We start from the raw sequence: 27,303 nt of genomic DNA, 5'->3' as shown, positions 1-27,303 counted from the left end.
ATAGCCAGCTATACTGGTTACAATTTAAAACGGAACGCAGTCCAGTATACTAGTCAGCTTCGTTTTTCGACACAGTTTTCAAATGAGTGCATCAAAGTTTTTCAATTCAACAAGAAAAACTATTATTGGAGTATTATCGCATTAAAAAAATCTATATTAATATTAACTGTCAATTGAATTAATACTACAAAGAAAGTAAGTTAGAATTTTAAATGTTTGTTATTAAACTGTAAGTTATATCAGCCGTTAGGCATTCAAGTGGTTTTGATTGATCACGTGATCAAAGCACTGCGAGTACCTTACCTCGAAAACGCCAGTGCTCGCAGTAGAAGTATAGCGGGGATTTGTGACGTCATATATTTCCTAGGACGCTGCGGCTGTATACTGCAGTCCATAGCGGAACAAATTTTTGAACAGTGGGAGCACTATACAGTACTCGCAGTGTATATCGGAACATACCCATAATATGGTATAATACTTCTAATGGATAGGATATATAATATTATGTAATATGTATACATTGATAGACAAAGTCTCATTATATGCTGTGACTAGGTTACATATTAATATACCTACATTATTTTGTAAAATTATGTATTCTACATAATTTTAGGCTTAAGAGTTTCGTATGAAAGTTACCAGTCAACGTGATTTCTTTGAAATATTTTTTTATTTTGTTCTAGAAGAACCATACTGACAAAACAGTCATTAAACGCTATAGACAATAAATATAGACATTAGAATTTAGATGATCTGACACCAATATTGAACAATTTCCGCTGACACCTTGAAATTTGAAATGTGTTATGTGTTTGAAATTAAATAATCAGGATTAGGCCTGTGTCGGTCGTTCATTTCTCGCGACCCGGGTCGATCGTGACCGATCACACTCGTGACCGAGTCAAAAGATTCGATCGGTCACCGTTCGTTGAGTGCAAAACAAAAGGCGGCGACCGGCGTAGAGCTAATTAAATGACCATCGTTCGACAATTTCGTAGTTTACAGGAAATAAGCTAGGTACTGATTCCTAGTATAAAAACTTAAAAAATGAAAAATGTTTTATTAAAATCCAATAAACAAAGAAAATTAATATGCTATTTTAAATTATGATTTAGAAATAAAACGGCACCCCTACGAATATATAAAACAATACTTACTATTTTTTAAATATCCAAAGCGAAGTTAAGAGTCTAAATAATCACAATCTCCAACTAATAACTTTAAATAATAATAATTGACTCTATAAATTTAAATGCTTACACAAATCATAAGTGAAATAATTACAACGGCGATTGTTTACATTTAGAATTTGACCGTAAACAAAAAGCGTGTTAAAATCCACGTGTTAAAATAGCCCTTAATATCTACGTGTTACGAACATTTTTTCCTTGAATCGAGATACGAAAGAAAATTATTACCTTCCCACCTTAGTATTAAAGTTCAATATAGCTTGACCCTAGTTTCGGTCTTCAGAGATTAACCGAGTGTTTGTCAATCGCGAATATTCTATGAGACCGAGAGCCGATAGTAACCGAGGAGCTACCATTTCATAGCGTTCGCTTTGAGACCGAACGGTCGTGTCGGTCAAACATGATTGAGATATAGCGGCTGTGAACGATTGTATCAATCACGCGATTGTTGGGACTCGGTCGTTTTGACTCGGTCGTTCATAACCGACACAGGACTAATCAGGATTCAGATGATGCAAGAAATTAAGTGAAATACGATCATGAAACTTATATTTCTATTACCTACGTCTTGATCTACACTGCAACGGTAACATTTATGCTTAACACAACTACGGTGTTAAACCTTGTTTATTGTTAAAATTTCAAATTCGAGTAATTTATTAATTAGTGCATATTGTACGTGTAAGAAGAGGTTATATGCGGCTGCATAAAAATGAGTTTTCCTGAGGATAATGGGTATACTAATACTCGAAATGCACGTGGAGATTCCAGGAATGGTCTTTCTATCAAACAAGCATATAGTAACGGTAAGATAAGTAAACATTATATCTACTAATTTAATAATTAAACAAGCGACGACTTTCCTATTCAATCTGAATTCTAAAAAAATAACCACTTAGTAGTTATTTTTTATTATAGTGGTTACCACTTTAATATTACCTTCTATGTTTCTACCTGACCTTACCTTTCTGTCCAGAAGATATAAAATGATTGTTATGAGACAAGCACACTTAACAAATCCTTAACTTACAAAATTTGCACTATCTTCAATTATTAAATAAATATATATTTGCATCACCTTTAGTATTGATTGAGAAAAGAGGCTTAAATTTAAATTAGTAATAAAAATGGCCCATGCCAATTCGAGACATATCAATTGATATTGTTGAATGATTGATCAGTCCAATTGAAAAGTTATTGAACCAAATCAATTGATGTGTCCGCCGGCTGCGGTTGTATTCAGTGATGTGGGTGGTGATTTTATTTCTAGGTAAAAGTAATTGTATTATTAAATAATGCAATGAAAGTAGTTAAGTAAAAACATAGTTATATTTCATACAGATTATGTCTTGGTTTACCACCATTGGCTAGATTTTACTTACAAACAATTATTTTAAGGTGGTCTGAAAGCTGGGGCTGTCAGAGCCCTAGGACTGGCATACCGTGTGCTGTCTCGACGCAAGGCAGCAGAGGAGGGAGTAGCTCGTTTGGCAAGAGTACTTTCAGCTTTGGACCTGACTGCACTGGGAGTGGGTAGTACACTTGGAGTAGGAGTTTATGTATTAGCTGGAGATGTTGCCAAAAACTATGCAGGTCCAGCTGTGGTCTTGTCATTCCTGTTAGCAGCTGTTGCAAGTGTTTTTGCAGGTATGTCCTATTACTAACATTTAAATATAATGGAATAAAAGGTAGTGTAAGTGTAGTTGATGCTGATCTCACGAGTCAGTGATGAATTTTCTGTATTGACCTCAAAGATTTGATTCCCACGAAAATACTTTCATTAAACATAGTAACAACAAGTTACAAAACAAATTGAAATTGAAATTGACGCTTATGAAATTCACTTATACTATGTATTAAGGAATTGGTTGTTCTTTGACATGATATGAAAACATAATAATTATAGTCAGGGTTGATTTAGTAATACCTTATTAGAAAAGGCTCACAACTTCTTATCTTAATAATTCAAATTGATATATAATATCTGGTTGACATTATTAGCTAAATAGACAGACTCTCTATGTGATTGGTACATAAAGTAAATGCTTTTGTCTGTTTATAACATAAAACAAGTCTTGTATTTATTCTAGGTCTGTGTTATGCAGAGTTTGGTGCTCGTGTCCCAAAGGCAGGGTCAGCATATGTGTACAGTTATGTATGTGTTGGAGAGTTTATTGCGTTTATTATTGGATGGAATCTCATACTTGAATATATAATAGGTATGTTATTGGTAATAATAAATAATTTATGATTGGTATTCTACACTAGCTGACATGGCAAACATTGTTTTGCCTAGAAGATTATTGCAGCACTAATATTGCTATTAAAAATCAGAGTTGGTGGTAGAGATGAGAAAATTAAGGTTTATAAGTATTTTTAATCTTTAAACATACAAAAAAAATTGTACCTTATCACATAAGACCTACCGAATTTACATATTAAGCAATTTTAGAGGATTTTTGCTAGACACTGTGACAGGAGACTTATATAGAAATACATTTTTAAAAAGACAGATACATTTATAATCGGCATTTATTAGAGCATAAACTGTCGTTCACATTATGTAAGTCTTTAGTTATATATAAAGTTTACAAAATTACTTTTATATAACTGGTCACAACTGACTGGAGCTTAATTATGATAGTAGAAATAATTACGATTAACTTTTATGGGTTGCCAAATACATAAGAAACATAAAAATTATGAATAAGTGCATTCTGACTGCCTCCATGGGCTAACTGGACGAAAATGGAGGAAGCCTATGTCCAGAACACGTGACAGAGACACTCGTCTATTATATTTATGTAATTTCAATATAAAACTCCAATGAGCTGGTCAGTAATAATACACTTAATTTGACTCTAGGTGCAGCCTCTGTAACTAAGGCATTGAGCGAGTATCTGGATTCACTGTTAGACAAGGCAATATCCAGCCGCTTACTTGAATGGATGCCTATGGATTCACCACATCTTGCCAAATATCCCGATATTTTTGCCTTTACTGTCATAATGATCTTTTCTGGTAAGAACACAATTATATCATCATAACAATGAACTAATATAGTTTCTATTAGGCAACTGATGCCTTTTTAGTACTTTAAATTTAATTATACAGATGTGTTCACTGGCGAAATTATAATTTGGGTTAATAGAATCTATTTATTTATAACAAAATGGATACAACAAATATTCAATCTCCTGAATGCCTGCTATACAAGGAATAATTTTAATAAAATTAAGATGAAGTTTTTACTTTAATATCCTAAAGCTGACCAGGCTACAACTTGAAGTATAAATTCTATATAAGCTTATAATTTCCCGTAACACCAGCTGCCCACTTAAGTATTTCCGAACCAATTCGACTTAGGATCCTTCAAGAGAAGAGCGTACTCATTTTTAAAAGGACGGCAACGCAATCGTGAGCATTCTGTCATTGAGTGTCTATGGGCGGCGGTATCACTTAACATCACGAGGCTCCTGCCCGTTCACCCACTGTTCTAAAAAATAATAACAACCTAATATGTTTATGAATAATGTATATTTTCAGTATCGCTCGCGTTTGGCGTGAAAGAGTCGACAAAGTTCAACAACTTCTGTACCGGCGTGAATTTATGTGTTGTGCTGTTTGTCATAATATCGGGCTCCTTCAAAGGTATAACTTGAATTATCCATTTTTAGCTGAATAATTTTATATTCGTTAATTAATTTAAAAATAAAACAATTCATAACTTATCTAAAACAAAATAAATTTTGGAAATTTTGGGATATACCCCAACTTGCCTTAACCAGTATTAACAATTCCAGCTGATACGAAAAACTGGCGCATACCAGCAGAAGAAGTCCCGAAAGGTGGGGGGCGGGACTTCGGTAGCGGCGGCTTCGCCCCTTACGGGATCGCTGGGATCATCCGGGGCGCGGCTGTCTGCTTCTACGGCTTCATAGGCTTCGACTGCGTAGCAACGGCCGGCGAAGAAGCGCGTAGACCCCAGAAAAGCATACCCTTTGCTGTGGTCGCTTCGTTGCTAGTTGTGTTCCTTGCCTACTGCGGTGTGTCTTGCGTGCTCACACTTGTCTTGCCTTACTATATGCAGGTAATACAGCTTGAACAATATGTAAAATCGAACTTTTAAAAAGAACAACTACATGTGCCATGGGCGTATAAGGAACTAATTTGAAGTGAAAACTTGTATAAAGAGAATCCTCTTGAAAATTATATCGAATACATATATGGAACTGTATATGGACGTATACGAATATTTTACAAAACTATTTTGAGCTACACGTCACCTGTTATAGCGATATTCTCATATGGGATTGTAAATTGATTTAATAGTGGCTTAAATTTTTGTTGCCAATATCCTTTGATTTTTTTTGAAGTTATACTTCTTTAGGCGCGTTTATATGAAACATTGATGAGAGTGAAATTTTACGATGCGCGCGCACCGTGACACAAAATTAACAGAATGAAGTTGCCCACGGAAGATGCTACGGCATTGGACATAATTTAAAAACAACATTCGAATAATAATGGAATTTATGTTACACTTAATGTATGAGAATAATAATAAATATTTATTTAATTTTTCAAATGTAAACTGAACTTTATTGACTATAATGACTCCTTTTCCAGTCTTTGACTATTTAATTGTAATTAATTATTTGCATGCAATTAAAAACTATTTTTAATAATGCCAAAGAAGTATAACTCCTTACGCGCACCCTTTTCTTTTTAATCATTAAATGTTAAGTTGTCGTTTGATTCGTTTCATTGCTTCTGTTAATAGTATACTACGTGTATTGCAGGACGAAAAGGCACCGTTCCCGTATGTGTTTGATCAATTGGGATGGAGTTGGGCCAAATATGCTGTCAGCGTTGGTGCCGTTTGCGCTCTTTGCTCAAGGTACTTTTACAATTAACTTTATATTTATGTCATCACAATAGACCTACACGGTTTAGTACGCACAATTGTACGTGTATGTGTCCGTTATATTTTTTTTAATTTATGATATATTACTGTAAATAGTTTGATATATTGGATAATTGACTCAATTAAATGGCTACTAAATATCAAAATAACAAAGACAGAGTTATATACATAAAAAAATATTTAATATTCAATTAATTTGTGACGCAAATTATATGGCGGTATTAATTAGCTAAAGCTCGGTCTATCAGTGTAACCATGGGTTACCGCCACCATTGGTACTATAACTTCCAAAAAAAATGACGAATAAATGACTCGCGTTGGCGTAAACAATATCACACTATGACAAAACGCGTACACGCAACGCACACATAGAAGCGCGCGGCTTCTATATTGGAAATCTCGTGGAATTCGCTAGCTAGACGTTTGCGAGTAGGATAGCCTCCTCCATTTTTTGTCTGTTATATTTAAGGGGATAGGCGCTGTTGCTGCTGAAATACAGGTTCACACCTAGTTCAGCGTCAGATAAACCTGACTATTTTTGTTTGTATAACTAGCGTAATTTTAGATATAAGTTTTTTCCTGTAAAATAAACTTGAGTATTGTCTTTTATTGACATAACTTTCACACATTTAATAATCAAACAATTTTTTACCGGATTGAAGTTATGTATTTACAATTATTTTTCATAATTTTAAAGTACGGTAGTCACGGTGACTGAAGACAAAAGGTGTTGAATGTCAAAAAGTATCACAGCTGTGAGGGTTTTGGCAGAAATGGCTCACGGTGTCCTCTATATTCGCGGATCCTTGATCTAAAAAATTGTTTTATTATTAAATAAACTTGAAATAAAATATTATATCGATTAGAAATTCTAGAATATCGGCATAGATAAGCCGTATGTTTCGTAATATTCTGAGTCGAGGCTGATTATGTGTTCGTCATATTTCGTTGCACATATTTTATTATGTATTTTAATATTGCAGTCTTCTGGGTTCGGTATTTCCTCTGCCACGTATAATTTACGCGATGTCAGCGGACGGATTGCTTTTCCGTTTCATGGGAGGAGTTAGCGAGAAGTTCCATACACCGATTGTTGGAACAGTTGTTGCGGGGCTTTTTACAGGTACATATTAAAACGATTTTTTTATATTTTTTTATATGGCTCTGGCACGGTTTGTGCATTAGCCAGCGTCAAGTATAAGATTTTTATAATTCGTACTTTTTGCCTTAGAAATTCGACCATGTCCTCCATGTACGGTTTAGGCACTCGCCCGGTACCGCACAACCCTCCCAAAGGCCAAGAACAAATTTAAATTAAATTAAAACTTGCCCTCGAACCGGGAATCGAACCCGGTACCCCTCACCTAGCTGCCACTTCATAAGACCGCTAGGCTATGAGGCCCCCAAAGTTTTATTTTAAATAAATAAGGAGTCCTAGTGTTTTGAGCGTCGGACTATTATCTCTGAGGTATAACGAACTTCGAACCCCGGCTGTGCACTATAGAACTTTTTCTATATGCGTAATTGTCATAGCTTGTACCTACTTGCCTGTAAAAAATTAAATCATCAGAAAACAAATACCGATCTCTGAGGCCGATACCAAGGGTTCTAGCGGCAATGGTTTTTTAAATAAATATTTACATTCTGGGAAAGTTAACTCATACTGGAAACTAACCTAGTTTTAAAAGTGATTCCCTCTTTTCGTCACCATTGGCCTTTATACGGACGTCATAAAACATAGTTCTGAAATAAGTACTATTATTTTTGGTATTTTTGGTAGTCACGTAATCACTGACCTAACTTTGCCTATGATACGAAATAACAGAATATTTTATTATCACCTAAGGATTTACTAGCTTCATGACGTCATGGTAGGTCCCTGAACTCGAAATGGAATATATTATTAACATAGAATTTTGACAATAATAATAATTTTTTTAGAGTAGCGTTAAGGCCTTTTGGCTGTGTTGGTGCTTGGGGAGGGAGCGTTCAAGTATTGCGCAACGCAATTTTTGGAGATTATTGACAAAACACCCCCCCCCCCCCCCCCCCATGAACTCGCCGTAACGTTTTCAGTACCCAAGTCTAGTAAAGCGTTTCGTGACCACGTAGTGACTATTTAGTTACTATTATGTGGTGTAAGTAGAAAATAATATTAACAATAACACGTAATTCAATCCCCGCCCCGCATCGTAACGTTTTACAAAAGAAAAAAAATTCGTTACGTAATACTTGAACGCTCCCTAATATAAAAGCACGTAATAATAATTTTAAATTTAAGGTTATATGACGTTGCAGGCACGCTCGCGATGTTATTCGAGTTGGAGCAGTTAATTCATATGATGTCCATCGGCACACTGCTAGCCTACTCCATGGTCGCCTCCTGTGTGCTTTTACTCAGGTACAGAGGGATTTTTTTATTTCTATTTGTTTATTATGTTTTGAAATGCTTTAAAAATATATTGTTTTAAAAAAAATATATATATAACTCTTGTACATGACATAATTTTATTAATAAACAACAGCAAAGTCATACATACAGCATTATACATTGCTTGCTGTAAATTGAAATTTAATCACAGACATGACTGTCAAGCTTCAGTTAAACCAAAATTGTGGGCAAAAGTTTATGTCAAATATAATTTATCTGTACTGTAGGTACAGTACTGTATACTTATGATTGTCAAAATGACTCTAAATTGATATTTACTGCCAGTATTCTTAACTTTATCCACATCTAGTATACATAACGGTATAGAAAAAGATGTATACAATTTGGTATTTCTAAGATGCGGTAAAAGGCCTCATTCAACTTTTTACACCCTATATACCTTTGCCGACAGAATCTTATCAACTTGTTACAGGAATTTTTTAAACATTTCACTCCCAAATATTATAATTGGTCGGTAGATACGAGCGTACACAGAGTACGCGCACTGCGAGTGAAACAACACGTATGAGCATGCGAGGATGCGTACGTCAAGTGTTTAACGTGGACGGCCTGACCACGCCCACACAGCTCAGTGCCACGACTGTCAACATACTCGTCACGTTATACGGTATATTTTACTATTAATTATTTAATAAAAATACGTGTGTTACTCGGGGACTGCCGCGGTAAAGCTATTGCATATATAATTTTGTATAAACTTATGCAATATAATTATTTATTTATTTTTTGCAGTATTTTTTTTCTTTGATATTAATTCAATCTACCACTCTACCAGACTCAGACCAACACGCCTATCCGATCACGCTAAGGGGCGGTTTTTTGATCCGTAGTTAACTCAACTATTGGTAAAAAATCGTTACTATTAGTTAAATATCAGCAAAATGCGTTTTTTGATCCGTGGTAAGAGCATCCAATGGTAAAATATCTAACCATTAGGCAAAAAAGTTAACTACTCAGTATCGGAGGGTTAAAAAGATGGCCGCTGGTAATTTATATAGTAACAGCTGTTTGTCACAGAAATCAAACTATGATAAATACGTTTATTACTATCTAATGATGAATTTAAACATATTGAGATACTTTAATTAATGAGACGATGAAGAAGACGATAATATTATATGAGAATGTGTCAATGAGTGACCAAAAATATTTAGGCAATGTCATCCGAAATTAGAAACCTGGGATGATGTAGATTTTTGTCACTGTTACCCCCTATCGAAGGGAACAGTGCTCTGGATTGTTACTGAAATTGGGAATGATCTTAAACTGCCAATGAACAAGAGTATATATAGACAGCAGCTCATACCAACCTATTTTGCTTCATTACTAACTATAGAACCGCAGCAGTATATAATTAAGTATATTACTAATTCATTATGTGTTTTATTGCCTATAATATTAACTTATAATTGTTATAATTAAATAAAATACAAGAACATGAGTATATATAGACAGCAGCTCATACAAACCTATTTTGCTTCATTACTAGTTACAGAACCGCAGCAGTATATAATTAAGTATATTACTAATTCATTATGTGTTTTATTGCCTATAATATTAACTTATAATTATTATAATTAAATAAAATACAAGAACATGAGTATATATAGACAGCAGCTCATACAAACCTATTTTGCTTCATTACTAGTTACAGAACCGCAGCAGTATATAATTAAGTATATTACTAATTCATTATGTGTTTTATTGCCTATAATATTAACTTATAATTATTATAAGTTAATATTATAGGCAATAGAATACATAATGAATTAGAGTTAATATTATTTATATATTACTAATAATATTAACTTATAATTATTATAAGTACATACAAGTATGTACTTATACTAAAAACTACAGCTACACATTAGTTAGGGACCTATGATATTCTTTAGGGCTTTTATTACATTTGTGAGTTAGCATCTACCTACTTTGTTACAAGAATTTATAAATAAAACATTTGACTTTATTAATAAACTGTTTAATTATAACTTAAATACAAACCATTTTTATTAAAAAAACATTACAACATTTACATGAAACCCTAAAGTAGCAATTAAATATTTTCTAATTGTTTCTTCTTGCATTTCACCTCAATTTGATGCAACTTTTTTTGCTGCTACATATATTTATTGTGCCTTTCTTCCATCTGCTGCATCACTTTTTGGTGCACCTCCTCTTTATGCAGTATGGATTTTTGGTGGGCCTCTCATTGGTGTAGCAAATGTTTTTGATGCTCTTCCTTAGCATAATTGAACAAATCATCCTCTCTTATTTGTCTTTGTTTCAAAAACTCAATTTTTTTTATCCGTGTGGATCATAATCCGCTTCCTTGTTTCCAAAGGGTTAAAAGATTTTTTCCTTTTGTTGTAGGACACAGCTATACAAGAATAAATATAAAAATGTGCCTACACCTTCATTAAATGTATATTAAATTTAACACGTCGGTGTCTAGACCCATCTGAGTTGAAAACGTCACAGAGATTTCCAAGCTGCATCTTTTTGTAGATTGCTGCAGTGATCAGTTGTTTGCAGGTTACGACTGTGTAATCCTTGAGAAGCATCACCAGTATTGCAGTTTCTTTTTTGGCGAAGTTAGCAGTATGGTCCCTTTAACAAAATATAAATGTATTACTTTCTATTACGAAACACAAGATAAACCGGAATAAATAACACGAAAATATGTTTGTACTTACTTATTTGACCGTTGGCTGTTTGCGGATATCGTTATTTATATATTTAAGTATCGTAAAAAGTGTAAACCGTATTAAAACACAGAAAAACAACTTTATTTATATCGTGTTATTTAGATTAATTTGACACTTCAAACTCTTCTAAGCGCAAATAACGAATGAAGATGGCAAAAATGGATTTCATTCACTCAATATGTCTAGTGTTGTCATACAAAATAAATGTTCCCCACAAAAAACAACCACATTTTTTGGGATGTCATTGCTCATTGCACTGGCAACAAATTGACAAATTGTTAAGATTAACTATAGTTAAAAAAGGCATTGAAAAACGCATTTACGATTTTACCAATGGTTATTCATTTAACTATAGTTAATGTATCAAATGGTAAAACCATTTTTTACTACGGATCAAAAAACTGGCCCTAAACCGATGTGAGACGCAGTATGCGTTCTGTCCCGCTCAGACGCGTATTGGCCGCATCTGTATTACGTCATCGTGTGTTAGGTTTATTTCGTTACGGAATTTCTTGATTCGGACACCGCGCTCAAAGCCCGCGATAAAGTCTATGTAATAGCTTAACTGCGATAAAGGGTTCTTAGATAATATTTGAGGTAAAGTTGTTTTTATAATTGTTAAGAAATTTATGAAGACGCGTTACTTTCAAATAGTGTAGTCACATTTCTGCGTCTGTTTCATTGACTAGTTTTATTCCTATTTTTGATTTCTGGGTCTAAGACATTACATGTTGTGATTATCCTTCACGGCATAATAATAATAATAAGCAAATTCTTATTACGCACATATTACAATAATAAATGAATAAGGGTACACAATTAAAAATGTATTCCACTCTTAAAGTTAAATTAAGTTTAAACTGATTAATTGATAAATCTCGAAATTAAGTCACCATTTACGATTTGAATACCAGAATGTATTACTATTACCTTTTTGTACCTACAAACTCGAAGCTTGTGCATTTGGATATATATCTAAGGATGAATTGTTATATATTTGAGATAGGTTGACGGTAAATTTATCAGATTAACGTACGCAACAAATGATAGACAAGAATCTTGCGTAATAATAATAATTTATTTACAAGAAAATGGTACAAAAATGTTATGGTGGTACAATCTAAAGTTCACATATTCTGTCACCCATAATGGCGTGCAAATTTGTTTTCAAAGGTAGAATAGAAGTTGCAATTACATTATGAGTCATATCAATGTAGTTGATTATGACTACATCATCACATTACGTATATTAATATATATTATTACGTTATTAAATTAATTTTAATTATAATGTTTAACGAAAATAATCATTGATATAATAATATATATACTATGATTTGTGACTAGGCGTTTGGTGTTTCTTGATGATGGGCAGCATCAGTGGACACGGGGACGCGATCCTGTCAGGCGCTCCAGGCCCGTTGGCGGCGGTGGTGGTGGGATCTTTCCTGGTGCTCACCACGCTCTACGCGATCTCGCGGCAACCCGTTTCAGACAAGAAACTCGCTTTCTCGGTGAGTTTTATTACTAAGAGTATCTCGTTGATTTATTTTTGGTGTTTTATGGACTGATTGAAAAAAACCTGGTTACATATAAAAATTGCAGATTTATTCGCAGTATGACTTGTATATGTCGACACGCTTGTATCGACAATGAACATAGATTTGTATGTTTTTTGTACCCTTATACATTTGTTTGAAATGTATTTGTATTATATTCACAGGTTCCTCTGGTACCGTGGCTGCCCGGTCTCAGTATTCTCATCAACGTTTACTTAATGCTGAATCTCGACTACATGACGTGGATTCGATTCTCCGTCTGGCTAGCTGCTGGTCAGTATCTTATTACACGCTTTATATTAGCTTCACCTGTATGTATGTATGTAACCGACTCCTTCGGACTCGATTTTGACCCATATTAAACGGACAGATTTAATTCAAACTTTGTACACTTATAAATCAGCGACAATATAATAATTTCATAGGTTTATCTCGAAAAAACAATGAAATTTTTTTAAGTCCACAAAGCAATAGGATTAAATTGAGACAACACGTATTGCTGCTAGGACTAAAAAGTGGAAAATAAATATAGTTTAAAAAAAGTAAAAAACACGCTTTTAAAGCACATCAAACTAAAAAGTGAAAAATAATTCCTAATTTAGGCTGAAAATTGTAATGAACAAAAAATACTGGTATTATTGTGAAAAAGCGTGGCGCGCTCTGTGCCATATTTTTCATCTATCGAGCAACCCAAGTTTTCTAAAGTTTTTTTAAAATTAATTATTTAGAAAAAGTAATTTTATATGCTATACACTTTTGTTAAGTATTTGCAGAATGTAAGGAAACAAATATTTGTCCATATTTTTTCCCCACGTGAAGTCGACGTGGTTCATCTCTTTGTATTCGAGTAGAGTGAATTGGACCGTGTTCCTCAAAGCCTCTTTCAAAACCTCAACAGCTTTTTGTTTCGCCAGTTTGTCATTTTGTCCACAGAGCAGTGCTACAGGCATGGTAACTTTGCTTAGATCATAATCTGGAGGCTCTACAGATCCATACACTTCAATATTCCCATATCCGTAATCGAACTGTGAAAACCTTCCACGTTTACGTACTTGAGCAAAGTGGTTGAGATTTTTCAAAGAAATACTCATAGGGAATTTCATGCGAGTCACTTGATAGTGGAAATCGTAATCATATTCTAACAAATCATAGCCCGCTATTGGAAACACAAATCCAAACGAACATAAAAAGTATCCTAAGAAGGGCATCGAACATATACCTCTGTGTATAAAACCCGTTATAGAATTTCCGAAAACTTCATACTGCTGCAAACTCCTGCCAATGGTTATTAAATCTGGTGAAACGTCGATTAAAAGTGACAGAGGCGGTCCTAGATTTCTTAAGAAAGCAATTGGCGCTAAGGAGATTAACAAATTGACTCTATCGTTGTACTCTGGTCTAAGGGACGCCATCACGTAAAATATGGTGTTACCTTGTGAAAATCCTATCGCATTGAGCTTGTCTGTGCCAGTTCTTGATAGCACGAATCTATGATCGCTGGAAGATCATAAAGTCCGTGCTCGTGGAAGCTAAAGTTCCAGTAAGTGGATGCGTCGTTCTCAGCATCTAAGTACACGTGCCGCCGGGAGTAGAGGTTACCCTGACAGTTTCCTAGCCACACGTCGTATCCTAAATTTGCGAGGGTGATGCCTAACGAGTTGTTACCTCTGATGATCCAGGAATCACTAGAGTCCATTATACCATGCATCAGTAACATAGGCAGACCCCGATATCCGGGAAGGTGGAAGATTCCCAAGATGTATCCATCCTCAGTGATGACATGGTGCTCTTCGGCGGGGTGACCATATTGTATTGTAAAATATTCTGTGTTCGTTGCTTCCTCACTTAAGGCGGATAGCACGCCTAGTTTTATGGTTAATAATAGAATAATTTCGCCAGCCATAATTATCTAAACCAATTTGAACTACAATAATATCTCGATTCACATGGAGATTTGTTAACAAAACAAAAAAGTGTTTAGCATTATACGATTGTTTTATAGTAACATACGATTCGACAATATCATTAAAAAGTAAAAACAAATGAACAGATTATTTTAGCTGTAATAATGTTTAAAAGCGTATCGCGTTCACAAGATATACACTGAATGAAATCGATATTTAATTCTTATTTAATGTACATAATTATGTCAACAAATTAAGAATATCATAATGATTTCAATATTTATTAATAACCAAGAGCGTTTAAAATATATGGATACAAGTAATCGGCCATAGTCCTGCCCCAGATGAAGTCAAGGTGGTTAGCTTCAGTCCGCGGAAGCACTACAAACTGCTTGACATTTGGCAGCTGATATCGTAAAGCTACTGCATTCTCGATTGTCGCCAGCTTGTCTCCCCGCCCTACCATAATGACTACAGGGCTGCGTACGTTCGTCAAATTATATTTTGGAGGAATAGAAGCGTTGTAAACAGCCATATTTTTAAGTGGACCGTAATCGTACTGTGCCAATCTGCCAGTCCGTCCGATTTGGCCGAAGTGTATCAAATTCTTTCGCGATGACCCAACCGGAAAATAATAGTTAGTGATGCGATAGAAAGGAGGTTCTAACTGATCAGGATCATATCCGGCTATCGGGAAAGCGTACCCATAAGCGCATGCCGCGTAGCTCAATTCGGGGTCCGTACACAATTTTCTCAATTTCACAGTTAGCTGGCTGTTGTATCCAAAGAATTCATACATTCCTAGCTTCTTCAAAATAACATTTATCTCAGGGGAAAATGCAATTGAATACAACAGAGGTGGTTGAAGTTTGTTTAAGTAAGCTATCGGCGCGAGATAAATTGTCAAATTAATTTTAGCATTATATTCGGGTCTGGTGCTCGTGAGTACTGTAATGTACCCTTGCGAATAACCGATTGCATTTATTTGTAATGAGTTGGTTTTGTTTAACACTGTGTCAATAGTAGTCGCCAAGTCGTAGTAGCCGTGCTCGTGGAAGGAGAAATCCCAAAATTCTTTATCAATATCCGGGTTCAAGTGGACATGTCTTCTGGAGTATACGTTTCCTCTAACATTTGCAAACCAAAGGTCATGGTTTAATTTTGCTAGTACAATGGGTAGAGACGCGTGCCCACGTAGTAGCCAACTGTCAGCTGCTAGCTCTATACCGTGCACAAGAAGAGTGGGCGGTTTTAGTAGACCAGGGATGCGGTATATACCGAGAATGTAGCCATCTTCAGTGATCACGTCGTATTCTTCAACAGGAAGCCCCAACAAAACCGCGAGCTCGGTAAAGTTCAAGCGATCTCCTCTCTGGTCAATGGCGGTTATCACAGATTCTTTTAAAAATACACTTTTGCTATTTATCAAAATAATTAAAGTAATTGTTTTAAATACATTCACAACGTCAAAATGAAATATTTTCATATTTTAGGTAAAGCGTAAATGTACCTTGTAATATCAAAGGCACACTAAACTGCCTTATCATGATAATTATGTATTTAAAGTTTATTTGTGTAATAAAATTAGGAATTATATCAAACGTGTCGATAGAACTGAACTGACTTTATTATTTGAAAAAAAAAAATAGGATTTTTAGTACACTAAATTTCAAGATGTTTCTTATGTCAGTAATTATTATTTTCTAATGCGTCGAAAATAATCGGGAACAATATCAATTTTGTATGCTCTCCCCAAGTGAAATCTATATGATTGAACCGTTTCTGAGAAGGAACGATATATTTAACCACATTAGGGAGGTTTTTCCGCAAACGGTTAACGTTTTTGAGTGGTGCCAACTTATCGTTTTGACCGGCTATCAAAATAATCCTCATCGACACTGCGCTCAGGTTGTAACTTGGTGGACGTGTGCGATTGTAATACTTTACGTTATCATCGCCGTAATCAAACGGTCCGAAACTTTTCCTTTGAAAAATTTGCGAGTAATGTATCAAGGTCTTCCTTGGAAATCCCGCGGGAAAATGTCCGAATATTATCGGATTGAATTCTGGACTTATCTCCTCATTGTCAAAACCTACAAGTGGAAAAAGCAGACTATTCATACAAATTTCATATCCTATATCAGGCTGGGAGCAAATCAATTTTGCGAGCTTTCGCTGTAGTTTTGTTTCACCTAATAGCTCATGTATATTGAATGCTAACAGAATATTGTTAATGATTTCTGCGTTCTTACTTAGCCACGCCACGGGTTTGTGATTACTATGAAAATAAGCTATTGGCGCGAGGGCTATTAAAACATTTATTTTACTGTTGTATTGCGGTCGGATAGATCCGAGCACGTAAAAGACCGTGTTCCCTGCTGAGTGGCCAATAGCATTAAGTTTCTTAGCGCCAGTAACTTGAAGAATGAAATCTATGATAGCCGATAAGTCGTATATTCCGAAATGGTCCAAATCGATATCCCAAAAGGCCGCATCTGTATCGGGGTCTAAGTATGTATGTTTTCTTGAGTACGTGTTGCCCCTAAGATTACTCATCCACACGTCATAATTGGCATTAGCCAAAGTAATGCCTAGTGAGTCGTTTCCTCTCAGGATCCATGTCGCAGAAGAATCCAGTGTGCCGTGTTGAAGTAGGACAGGTATATCGCGACTTCCAGGAAAGCGATGGAGAGTCAAAATGTATCCATCTTCAGTAGTGACTTGGTACTCTTGAGGAGGATGTCCGTATTTTGTTGCCAATTCTTCGAAACTTTGCCTCCCACTCGCCCGTATATCGCATGGGACGACTACATTCAAGAAAGTGTAGTACAAAAAAATTACCTCACTTTTAAATACACCCATTTTTTAATTGGAACATTAAATCTTATATTTAGGCACACTTATTAAATAAACTCAAGCCTATCACAGTTTTGGGTAGAATGGCCGGTAAATGTGTATCAGTTCACCTTTCTTAATTAAAACAACAATGTTGAACATAATATTATATAGTATATATTGACCTTGCGAATGTGTTCGTTTAGTCAATGTCGAAGTGATTTTTAAAACAATTTCTTTCGAGGATTTATTATTAACCTTAATACCTAAATGTGAACGTAATTATGATATAGTCTTATCAGTACGAAATATATAACATGGGTTTCAAATCAAAGCTAAGGAAAGGAATGCAAAGATGAATTTCATTTGTTATATTTACATTAATTTAACATATCACATATTTTATTTAATGCTTAAAGTGCAAAAAATTTAATATAGTGGAATATAAACTTACAAGTTCATTCGCTTATGAAATATTTGTATATTACGTAATTAGAAAAAATAAATTACAATTATGAATATTTATTACTTGGTAGGTCTCCTAATCTACCTCACATATGGCGCATGGCACAGCGCGGAGCGTCGGCGCTCACCCGATGTTCAATTGGCTGAGCTGCACAATGACAGCCACACGGCGCTTTTGCAGCACGCTGGAGCTGCCCACGTCCTTGGATGACCTTCAACGGACCCGGCTGAACCTACTATCCCAACCAGTCCTACCGGTACCATCATCTCTTTTATATCAAGCATTTAACTTCTAATATTATTGTCAAGTGAAAAAAATGACGTGAAAAAAAATGCACATTCGCGGCATATTCGCCAGATGTGGACGCACCCTAACATTTTATACCTGTATAAGCAATTACGACCTTTGAATAAGTGTTTATCATTTTTTAGCAATTAGTTTAGGAATATTTTAGTATAAATTAGTTTTTTAGGACAATTAATGTTAACCATTAAGAGGCTTTGTTAGATATACAATATACATTATCCTAATCTAAATATATAAAAAGAAAATGGTGTTCGTTTGAGGCTCTTTCATGCTTAAACCACTGATCGTATCGACATGAAACTACCACCATTCGATGCGAAATTTTTCCTAGATGGTTTATGGCTATCTATTTAATTCCAACGTTCCTTCATTTTTTTATTTCTGTTTTACTTTTATGAAAAATTTTCCCGCTAATAAAAACAAAAGAGGCTTCCTAGAACCGCAAAACGTCAACATCTGTTAAAAACTCGATTTTCGAAATATTTAAATTTTCTTAGCGGGAAGTTAAAAAGAAGAATAATAAAAATATGAAAAAAAATAAAATAATGAAACATAAAATTTATTTTAATTCGTCCAGCAAAGCGGGCGCGAAACGGCTAGTTATAAATATACATAAAAATTTGGTGTTAGCAAATAACAGATGAGCGCACTAATCCTACAGCCGGATCTCGTACTAGTAGGATATACGGTTGACGAAATAATGAAATTATTAAATATTTCTAAACTTGTACTCGTGTTTGAAGGTTGGGGAAAAAGTTTCTTCGCATTTTTTTAAACATTTTTTAATATAGTTTAACTAAAGTACGTAGGTACCATTTTGTTTGATAACTTTTTCTATCTTGTAGGTAGGGACATGATCCCATGGCTGTAGAAATTTTGGGGCTTCTGATCAAAATACGACAGTTGGTTGTGGCAGTCCTCTCGTGATGTTAGCCTGACACTGTCTAAAGAATTCTGAAGAGACCAAAACAGGTGTAAATCTGAAGATGCAAGGTCATTAACACCTCCCAGCTAAGCTCTCTTAATTTTTGTGAGTGGATGTGTGAGGTCTAACGTTATCATGATGAAAAACCACACCCCTTCTGTTGATTAATTCCGGCTGCTTTATCTCAACTTCTTGCTTTAATCTCGAACTGTTCGAAGTAGAGTTCAGAATCGATGGTCCTGCCTGGTGGTATCAGCTCATAATGCCCTTCCAATCCCACCACACACACAGCCACATTCTGTGAAGCCTGACCGGCCTTTGACCACGACCTACTTCGCACGTTCTTGTCGTACGTGATCCACTTTTCATTACCAGTTTCTTCAAAAATGGTTCGGTTTCATTACGTCGTAATAAAGAATCACAAATGAATACACGGTTCATTTGGTTACTCTCAGTGAGATCGTGAGGTACCCAAATATCGAGCTTTTTTGTGTACCCAGTTTTTTTCAAATGCACCAAAATTGTTTTGTGGTCAATTACCAGTTCTTCAGATACGTCGTAACTACTGTACTGTGTGTATGTATATGCCGATCTTGCTCCACTTTTTCGTGCATCTTTGACATCGAAACTTCCGGATAAATTTCCGCTTAAAGCAAATTTGTGCTAATCTCACAGACACTGCACTAGGTCCATAAACATCGCAAAAAAATTTCGCGGCTTGCGATGCAATTTTACCTGTTTTGTAGTAAAATTTTGAAATGTTTAGATTCATTAAGATGTACTCACAACAAATGACACATTTTCCTAATTTGAATTGGATCTTCTTTAAAATTTAAATTTTTAATGATACCATAAACCAGCCAGATACAAATAGTATAGCCAAAGAGATTTTATTACAAGTTCGTACATACTATAATGCGAAAAGACTTTTTCCCCAACCTAATATACAACTTTGTTATTATTAGTTGTATAATTTCCGTTTCATCAAATAATTTGTACATTTTTAGAACTATTTGCTAAAAAAATATTTTTATCTGTAACGTTCACTACGTCCTATTAGGTAGTGATGAATTATTGTTAATTTAATTTGAAAACTATCATAGAAAATATACTCGTTGTATTTTACTATTGTTATAATATGTTTGGTATTAATTACCATGTCATGTGATTATACATAAATCATTGTCCAACATTGGACGTTTTATGTGGTTCACAAATGTTTATGTAAAAAAAATTTCAGCGCCTGTGGTGATTGCGCAAAATATTTTACCAAAATTCGTTTAGTTTGTCAAACATATGGAAGATATTTCTATCTCTCTAGGCGTAGCCTATAAGTACCAAATGGATTGTAGAATCTCATTTGCCGTTTCTTGTATTATGCCAAAGTATTGTTTTAGCATAGTGTAAGAGGAAACACACCCCGTTTTATCATTTCATAGCATAAGGTTTTTTGTATTTTAATTTTTAAGACAGATTTTTCAACATTTTACTGCCAATAGTTTGACATTAACTATTATTATATAATATTTTTTATTGATTGTATTACGTGTACTTAGAAGTGTAAACTTCAGTATTATTCGATCTGGCTGTGAGACAGCGGTAGTGAGTTAGTTAATTTTATATTTCATTTTGTTAAATCGTTTAGAACGCTTGTTGTTCAGCTTAATAAATTGACTTAAAATAATTTTATTTTGTTTTAATTCAACCCCTTTTTGTTAACATGAATAAAGTTATCCCCGTATAAGAATTAAAAAATAATTTTTATTTTGCAGATTTTGTTTTTAGATAATTGTAGTTCTGAGAGGTTTATTATTTTATAACAATTAACAAAAAATAATCATTCATGATATAAAAAGCGTAAAATCTGATATTTTTTAAACACATTTATTTATACATGAATCACAGTTAATTTAGCTAAATCTTAAATATAATCACAACGTATGCGTGCACTTACGTTATCTAACAGTTAAACATTGTGGCAAGACAAAATTAATTGGAATTAACAAATGACAGTACTGGTTATTTTGTATTCGCTGAATTTATCTACTATATAAAAATAAGTCGAGTTTTCCTTCCTGACGCTATATCTCCAGAACGCACGAACCGATTTCCACGGTTTTGCATTCGTTGGAAAGGTCTCGGGCTCCGTGAGGTTTATAGCAGAAAATTCAGGAAAAATATCAACAGCAAAGCGGGATCACCAAACGAAATGTTACATAAAACGAAGCCATCTGGTGGCGAAACGGAGTTCGCCGAGTTTGCTAGTTATTTATAAATTATAGTTAATGCTAAATTTAAGTACATAATTTAACTTAAGCTATTTAAAATGTCTTGTGGCAGATGCCTTTGTGCCTGTCAGTGGTGAATATAACTCGCAACGCACTCAAATATAGGGTTCCAATTCGTAAAAAGTATACATATAATAAAATTTCATAAATATTTAATCCATATATTTATGCTTACTAATTGTTGGAGCTTCCTCTTGTCTTATGAAAAAATGTAATAACATATTTGAGCTTTATTGAGCTGAAAGATAAGTATTAACGAGTGAAATAGTTTAAAACTATATTGTTGGAACCCTACTCAAATATCACAGTTCTAATTAAAACATCACAGTACATTTATACTATAAGCTTATATCTATTTGACTCAATATTTGCCGTTTTACTTCGAACTATTCGTCTATAACAAGTCTGCGACATAACATAACTATAAGATATTAAAGAAAACGTTATTTGATCAGCTTTAGACAGCAGAAGAGTTTTATTTTTGTACAATTATATTTATTATTAGTAACAAGTTATTCAACTATGTATGGCGTACACAGATCGGAGATTTGATCATTTAAAATGTGGCCGAACATGTAGGTATATAGTTTATGTAGGATTTAACTGAAAATTTCTTTAAATGTGCGATTAAAAATAACCACATTTAATTATACGATCTTGCGATTGTATTATCATTAACCGCAAATCAATGATCACGGCCACATCATGATCAAATCAACGACATTATATTTACATTAATGCTGGGGATTCATATGTAAAAAGTTTGAAACATAATACAATGATGAAGATAAATCTCCGTAATCGATACAATGCACAAAAAAATCAATCATTAACGTACGTCGTGTCGTATTAACAAGTCCTGTCATTGTAAAGTTAATATTTTGTCGTTAAATTAAATAAATCAAAACTTAGTAATAACATGTTTTTCTTCAACCTTTCCATTCGTGTGGGTATCGTCATTTTTCTTTTCCTTTAGGGAACTATTGCTGATGCCGTAAAAGAAATATATGAGGTAACCTGAAAATAATATGTATATAGATAAGCATATTAAAATACACTGTGCCACCGTGAAAAAATTACAAAATCAACAAGCATGTTATGTACGTATATATCCATGTATATCGCGCTTCTTCAGAGCTCTGCCAAAGCGATTTTGAGGATTTAGAGAGATTGATATTAATAGTTCCTAGAAACTAGGGTTCTTTTGAAATCCTAAATTATTCAAATAAACTTAACTAATTAGTTAATTAAGATATATTTGGGTTTGTGAGTGGATCTTTAAGAACTTACCGACTGCAAGCCAGAGGATAAAGCGCACCCAAGTGTGGTAGTCGAGTTGCACCATGAGATAAACGTTCATAATCACGCTCAAATACGGTACAAGCGGAACCAGAGGGACCTGCATCATAACAATGTATATACTTAGTAAACACTTCGTTTGAAGTCATTGACATTTTTATAGAAACACATTTGTTTTTCCCGGGAATCTAACCAATCGACCTAGGCGATATAAATTGGTTAAACTGTAAGCTACGAGTGCAGTAGAGTAGCAGATACAACATATAGCTGCATGTCAAGTAATAAACCATTTTTTTTTATATATAATATAATAGGGGGGCAAACGAGCTTGCGGGACGACCAAAAAGGGCAGTCTACGCAGCCCATAGACACCCATTCTTAGTGGGTGCGTTGCCGGCCTTTAAGGGAGGAGTAGACTCGCTTTTTGAACATTTGGAGGTCGTATTTTTTGCATTAATAAGAATTTACGAATCAGATGAACCGCTGCACTGATATTATGGTATAGCTTTGAGCTGTTTAAAAATGTACAAGCCATGAACCGAAATTTTTGTTACACTCACGGTGAAGGTCAGATGTGCGACGTCTCGTCGTGGCTGGCGATACAGCACTAACAGTAAAAGCAGCAGCAGTATGCCCAAAGCACCTGTCGCCACCCAAGACCCCTCACCTATCACCTCCCAACTCATTGTACCGCACGCCGCTAGAGACACCACGACTGAAAGAATCAATTGGTTCTTACGGAATTCATACGGTTATCGCGATCCTTTTTACTTTTTCTTGGATCACGTTTTTTCATAATTAGGTTCGAAACTTGTTAAAAGGAGATTATTTGAATTATGAATTTAATGTTATATAAAAATAAAATAAACACATTAAACAGAGGTGACTAGTCACAGAGGTAGGACGATAAACGTTATCAAAGTTATAAAGAAGTAACACTAAATATACAATTGAATGTTTCAAAGCATTTTATAAATAATGTTTTTGTAAATTTTATCGATAAATGGCTATGTTTCATTAGTATACTAACAGAAGATGAATATAGTGCATTTGGCGATGGTGGAAGAAAGCATCGTAGGCTCTTTTATTCCCAGCAGATTAAACAGCTGTTTCACCACGCTCCAAGGCGTCTGTGGGAGGGCCTTTAGCCCGTTTAGTATCATCGTGCTGTCTTCTTCGTATCTGAAATATAAATATAGCACTAAGAATGCAACGTGCGTTTATCATTCGGCCATAAGTAATGTACAACCAAGTAAAAAGATAATGTTCTGTTTCATAAACATCTATATCTAATCGAGAGTCTATTATTATGCTAAAAACAGTAGTGTCCGAGTGGTACCCGAACAGATTGACAAAAACTATGTTCAGAATTATAAAATAGATCACGCACCTTAAAATTAGCACGCTTATAGCTACAATGGTATAGGCCATTAGTGTTCCAATGGACATCATGTCTATCAATTGGTTTAAGTTAAATATGGCTGCCATTGTTGCTGGAATATAAATGTATGATTAGTCGTCTGAGGTTAAAAAAACATTGGTACTAATATTGTCTATACCAATATTGAAGAAGTGTCATATTACTTTCATAATAAAAATCTATGTTGAACAAAATATAAGGATATTTTTGTTTGTAGTTTTGATTATAATTACTAATATTAAAATTTTCCAATTGATGGTTTTTTAGGATTTATGAAATAAATTACATGCTTCGAACAAAATGATATTTACCTGATAGAAGCCCACTGAAGGCGGTTGCGAGCAGCGGGGTCTGTGTGCGGCGATGAATACGAGCTAGGGGCCGAAATAACACGCCATCACTGGCCATGGCGTATAGCACACGAGGAAGCGGGAACATAGCACCCAAGAGGCTGGTGCACAGTGCGAATATGGCCCCAATCGTTACGATCCACCCCACTGATGGTAATCCCGCCACTCCAAATACGTGTGGAAATGGCGCGTCAGCGTCCTAGACACAACGATGATGTTAGCTAATGTCAACATAATAGGTCAATTCAAATCCTATCATAAAGCAGCCTAAACATTAAGCTTGGCATGTTTGGTTGTCGCGGCAGCATGCGTAATGTCTTTTTCGTAGATGGTGGACATCTGTTATCCTTTTTAGTTTTAAAATTTTAGGATTAAAATTACCTGCAAGTAGTAAGGCAGCATCATTGTCAAGACTGTCGCGATGGTAAAATAGGATATGAATATGATGACGAGCGACAAGATGATGGAAAGCGGAATATCTCTTTTCGGGTTCTTGGCTTCCTCGCCAGTGGTGGCGACGCAGTCGAAGCCCACAAAACCAAAGAAACACTTGGCAGCGCCCGCCATCACTCCAGCCACACCCCACGGCATAAAGCCACCTGCGCCTGCTGCCTCGCGATATTCCTCGGGAATGTCTTCCACCGCTATCCGCCAGTTTGCGGGGTCGCCTATACGTGTGGCAAATTGTAAAAATATAAGAAAGTCCGAAAAAGAAGAAATATTTATAGCTAATAATTATTTTATTATTTCGTAAGCAGAACTGCTGGAACATTGAATAAATACATGGAGCATACAGTTCGTGGTCTTAATTTAAATATATATATATATATATATATATATATATATAACATATGCTGGATTATATATACTTCACGACAATTTTAAATGGTAAAAAAAATAACAAATTAATAATGAAAAAAAAGTGAGAAGTCAATATTAACGCTTTTATAACATCAAGTAGTATATTTCTGACCATTTTATGTATTCATAATATTTTCTCTTCGTGTATTAAGCTGAAAAGTGTCAATGCATCACAAGCTAGACCTATTGTTTCGCGTTGTCACTTTACAATACACAATAGACTATTTATATTTTACGTTTTATGATGGTGCCCTAATAATATTTTATCATTATCATCGTTAATAGGTATTGTCACGTCCGAGCAGTGACTGAAAACATCTAACGACGAACAAAATCTGTTAAATAGGTACTTAGCGGTGAAGAAGAGGTCAAGAGTCACTATTGTTACTCTATTGGAGTGTTGTGATAAAAAAATAGTATGGAGTTTAGCTAAACGCGAAAAAAACATTCGTTGTACAACTTAATGCAATAAAGATTATTTATTATTTAGTCTTGATAGACACGGTTGAAAGAGAGGAGCAGTCTCGATGGAGATTTTGCTTTGAACGCTTAAAGCTCTCAACACATCTGCTCATAGTCTAGCTGACTGATTGCAGGACTTATAAAAAAAAATGAATTTGGAAATTCTTATGTTTTTATAAATGTTTGTTTAAAAGGAAAGTAAGAGTAGACTTACTCAGTGTGGCACCAGCAATAACAACGATAACGACAGTTGCCATATTGAGTGCCGTGAAGACATTGTTTAGTTTTGTTGACTCGCGCACCCCCACGCCGAGCAAAACTGAAAATATTAAAAGAAAATTTTAAATATTATTTATAAAATTTTCTCAACCCCTAGAGGTAGACATGAATTTAACATTAAGAGCGTAATATTAAAAAAAAATCATCATTATTAAGGCGCTACAGCCCATCTGAACTCGGCCTGGTCCAAAGATCCTGCCAGTCCTGTTCTGTACTTTTTGCTTCCAGTTCGTGATTCGAACTCTAAAATATTAAAGAACAAAAAACAGCACAACAATGTATATACATTTAATATTCATTGTAGAGGACGAAGGATGACTCATCAAACTTACTAGCAGAAATATTAACAAAAAAATCGGTTGTCTGTAAAGTCGGTTTACTGACGATAATTGAACGTGACAACGTCACGAATCGCTCACTCAAGTAGGAGAGAGACAGATGTCGAACGCTGAAGAGCGCGGAGTCCGATTGTGCCTCTCTGGCGCTTCGCGCTCTCGCTTGCACTTCAAGCATTAAATGGAACGCCTCAGAGCGAGGTAACGCCGCATGAGTCATGTTTTTTCGTGCGTGCAGCCAGCTCCATCGATTTATAAGACGTTGTCACGTCATAAAAATTTATATACATATAATAATACATAAGAAATACTAACTTGTTATAACAAGGACAAGTCCGAACGCAAAGAAATCAGGATACTCCGCAAGGAAAGAAACATTAATCGGGGCAGCTGCTGTCAAGGTGCGAGCCATGGTATTATTGCATATGCTGTCGATGTAATTCGACATGCCCTTGGCAACACTGGCCGTGCCGATCACATACTCCAGGATGAGGTTCCAGCCTATGGTGAATGCAATGAATTCACCCACGCTCACATAGCTGTACACATACGCTGATCCCGCTCGAGGTACGCGAGCCGCGAACTCCGCATAGCACAGTCCTGTAACAATATACAAATTATAGTAAAACAAATCTATGATTTCAATTAGGTTTTAATGCTTTCCTTTATATACGATTTGTATACAGAGAGGTAGCTAAACGCCAAGGCATTACTTATATTAAAAGATTTCTAACATC

At 34.9% G+C, this 27,303-nt stretch overlaps 4 protein-coding genes and 1 long non-coding RNA gene across 7 annotated transcripts in view; 1 reads left to right on the top strand and 4 right to left on the bottom strand.

Annotated features, from left to right (window-relative positions):
* Positions 1–1,504: 1,504 nt before the first annotated feature.
* LOC125048794 (cationic amino acid transporter 2-like) lies at positions 1,505–20,955 on the top strand. 2 transcript variants are annotated; one of them, XM_047647684.1, is made up of 14 exons: positions 1,505–1,996; positions 2,589–2,837; positions 3,281–3,409; positions 4,056–4,211; positions 4,737–4,841; positions 4,994–5,280; positions 5,993–6,090; positions 7,101–7,240; positions 8,416–8,518; positions 9,028–9,176; positions 12,625–12,791; positions 13,001–13,109; positions 18,112–18,297; positions 19,193–20,955. In XM_047647684.1, exons 1-13 carry the CDS (start codon positions 1,903–1,905, stop codon positions 18,249–18,251), a joined length of 1,926 nt encoding a protein of 641 aa, XP_047503640.1. In that variant the 5' UTR covers positions 1,505–1,902; the 3' UTR covers positions 18,252–18,297; positions 19,193–20,955. The 2 variants fall into 2 exon arrangements, with proteins under 2 accessions (XP_047503640.1, XP_047503641.1); XM_047647685.1 differs by lacking the exons at positions 1,505–1,996; positions 19,193–20,955 and adding an exon at positions 2,284–2,460 and having other exon boundaries at positions 18,112–18,646.
* LOC125048797 lies at positions 10,538–11,634 on the bottom strand. Its single transcript, XR_007116874.1, has 2 exons — positions 11,266–11,634; positions 10,538–11,179 (listed from the first exon to the last, which is right to left on the bottom strand). It is a non-coding gene; the product is annotated as an uncharacterized LOC125048797 (long non-coding RNA).
* Positions 14,980–16,235, bottom strand: LOC125048795 (lipase 3-like). The gene has a single exon (XM_047647686.1). It carries the CDS (start codon positions 16,224–16,226, stop codon positions 15,024–15,026), a length of 1,203 nt encoding a protein of 400 aa, XP_047503642.1. The 5' UTR covers positions 16,227–16,235; the 3' UTR covers positions 14,980–15,023.
* Positions 16,408–17,858, bottom strand: LOC125048796 (lipase 1-like). Its single transcript, XM_047647687.1, has one exon. It carries the CDS (start codon positions 17,600–17,602, stop codon positions 16,427–16,429), a length of 1,176 nt encoding a protein of 391 aa, XP_047503643.1. The 5' UTR covers positions 17,603–17,858; the 3' UTR covers positions 16,408–16,426.
* A 581-nt stretch (positions 20,956–21,536) lies between the features above and the next one.
* The window catches only part of LOC125049039 (cationic amino acid transporter 3), an 18,691-nt gene continuing 12,924 nt past the window's right edge, over positions 21,537–27,303 (bottom strand). For both annotated transcript variants that reach the window (XM_047648051.1, XM_047648052.1), the window contains exons 3-11: positions 26,882–27,166; positions 26,167–26,271; positions 25,011–25,297; positions 24,591–24,828; positions 24,250–24,352; positions 23,890–24,041; positions 23,420–23,574; positions 22,851–22,959; positions 21,537–22,577 (exon numbers count right to left, since the gene is read on the bottom strand). In XM_047648051.1, coding sequence (XP_047504007.1) covers positions 22,462–22,577; positions 22,851–22,959; positions 23,420–23,574; positions 23,890–24,041; positions 24,250–24,352; positions 24,591–24,828; positions 25,011–25,297; positions 26,167–26,271; positions 26,882–27,166 — 1,550 coding nt within the window. In that variant the 3' untranslated portion in view covers positions 21,537–22,461. The remainder of the gene's footprint in view (positions 22,578–22,850; positions 22,960–23,419; positions 23,575–23,889; positions 24,042–24,249; positions 24,353–24,590; positions 24,829–25,010; positions 25,298–26,166; positions 26,272–26,881; positions 27,167–27,303) is intronic.

The sequence above is a fragment of the Pieris napi genome, chromosome 4, assembly GCF_905475465.1.
Source record: "Pieris napi chromosome 4, ilPieNapi1.2, whole genome shotgun sequence".
NCBI classification, from domain to species: Eukaryota; Metazoa; Arthropoda; class Insecta; order Lepidoptera; family Pieridae; genus Pieris; species Pieris napi.
Note: the sequence above shows the minus strand (reverse complement) of the source record. Positions and strands in the feature narration are given on the sequence as shown.

Coding starts and splice junctions, on each gene's coding strand:
- LOC125048795 (XM_047647686.1), bottom strand. CDS start 16,226: ATGAAAATATTTCATTTTGACGTTGTGAATGTATTTAAAACAATTACT.
- LOC125048794 (XM_047647684.1), top strand. CDS start 1,903: ATGAGTTTTCCTGAGGATAATGGGTATACTAATACTCGAAATGCACGT. Junction 8,519..9,027: donor TCCTGTGTGCTTTTACTCAG/GTACAGAGGGAT, acceptor ATTGGTCGGTAG/ATACGAGCGTACACAGAGTA. Junction 13,110..18,111: donor CTCCGTCTGGCTAGCTGCTG/GTCAGTATCTTA, acceptor ATTACTTGGTAG/GTCTCCTAATCTACCTCACA.
- LOC125048796 (XM_047647687.1), bottom strand. CDS start 17,602: ATGGGTGTATTTAAAAGTGAGGTAATTTTTTTGTACTACACTTTCTTG.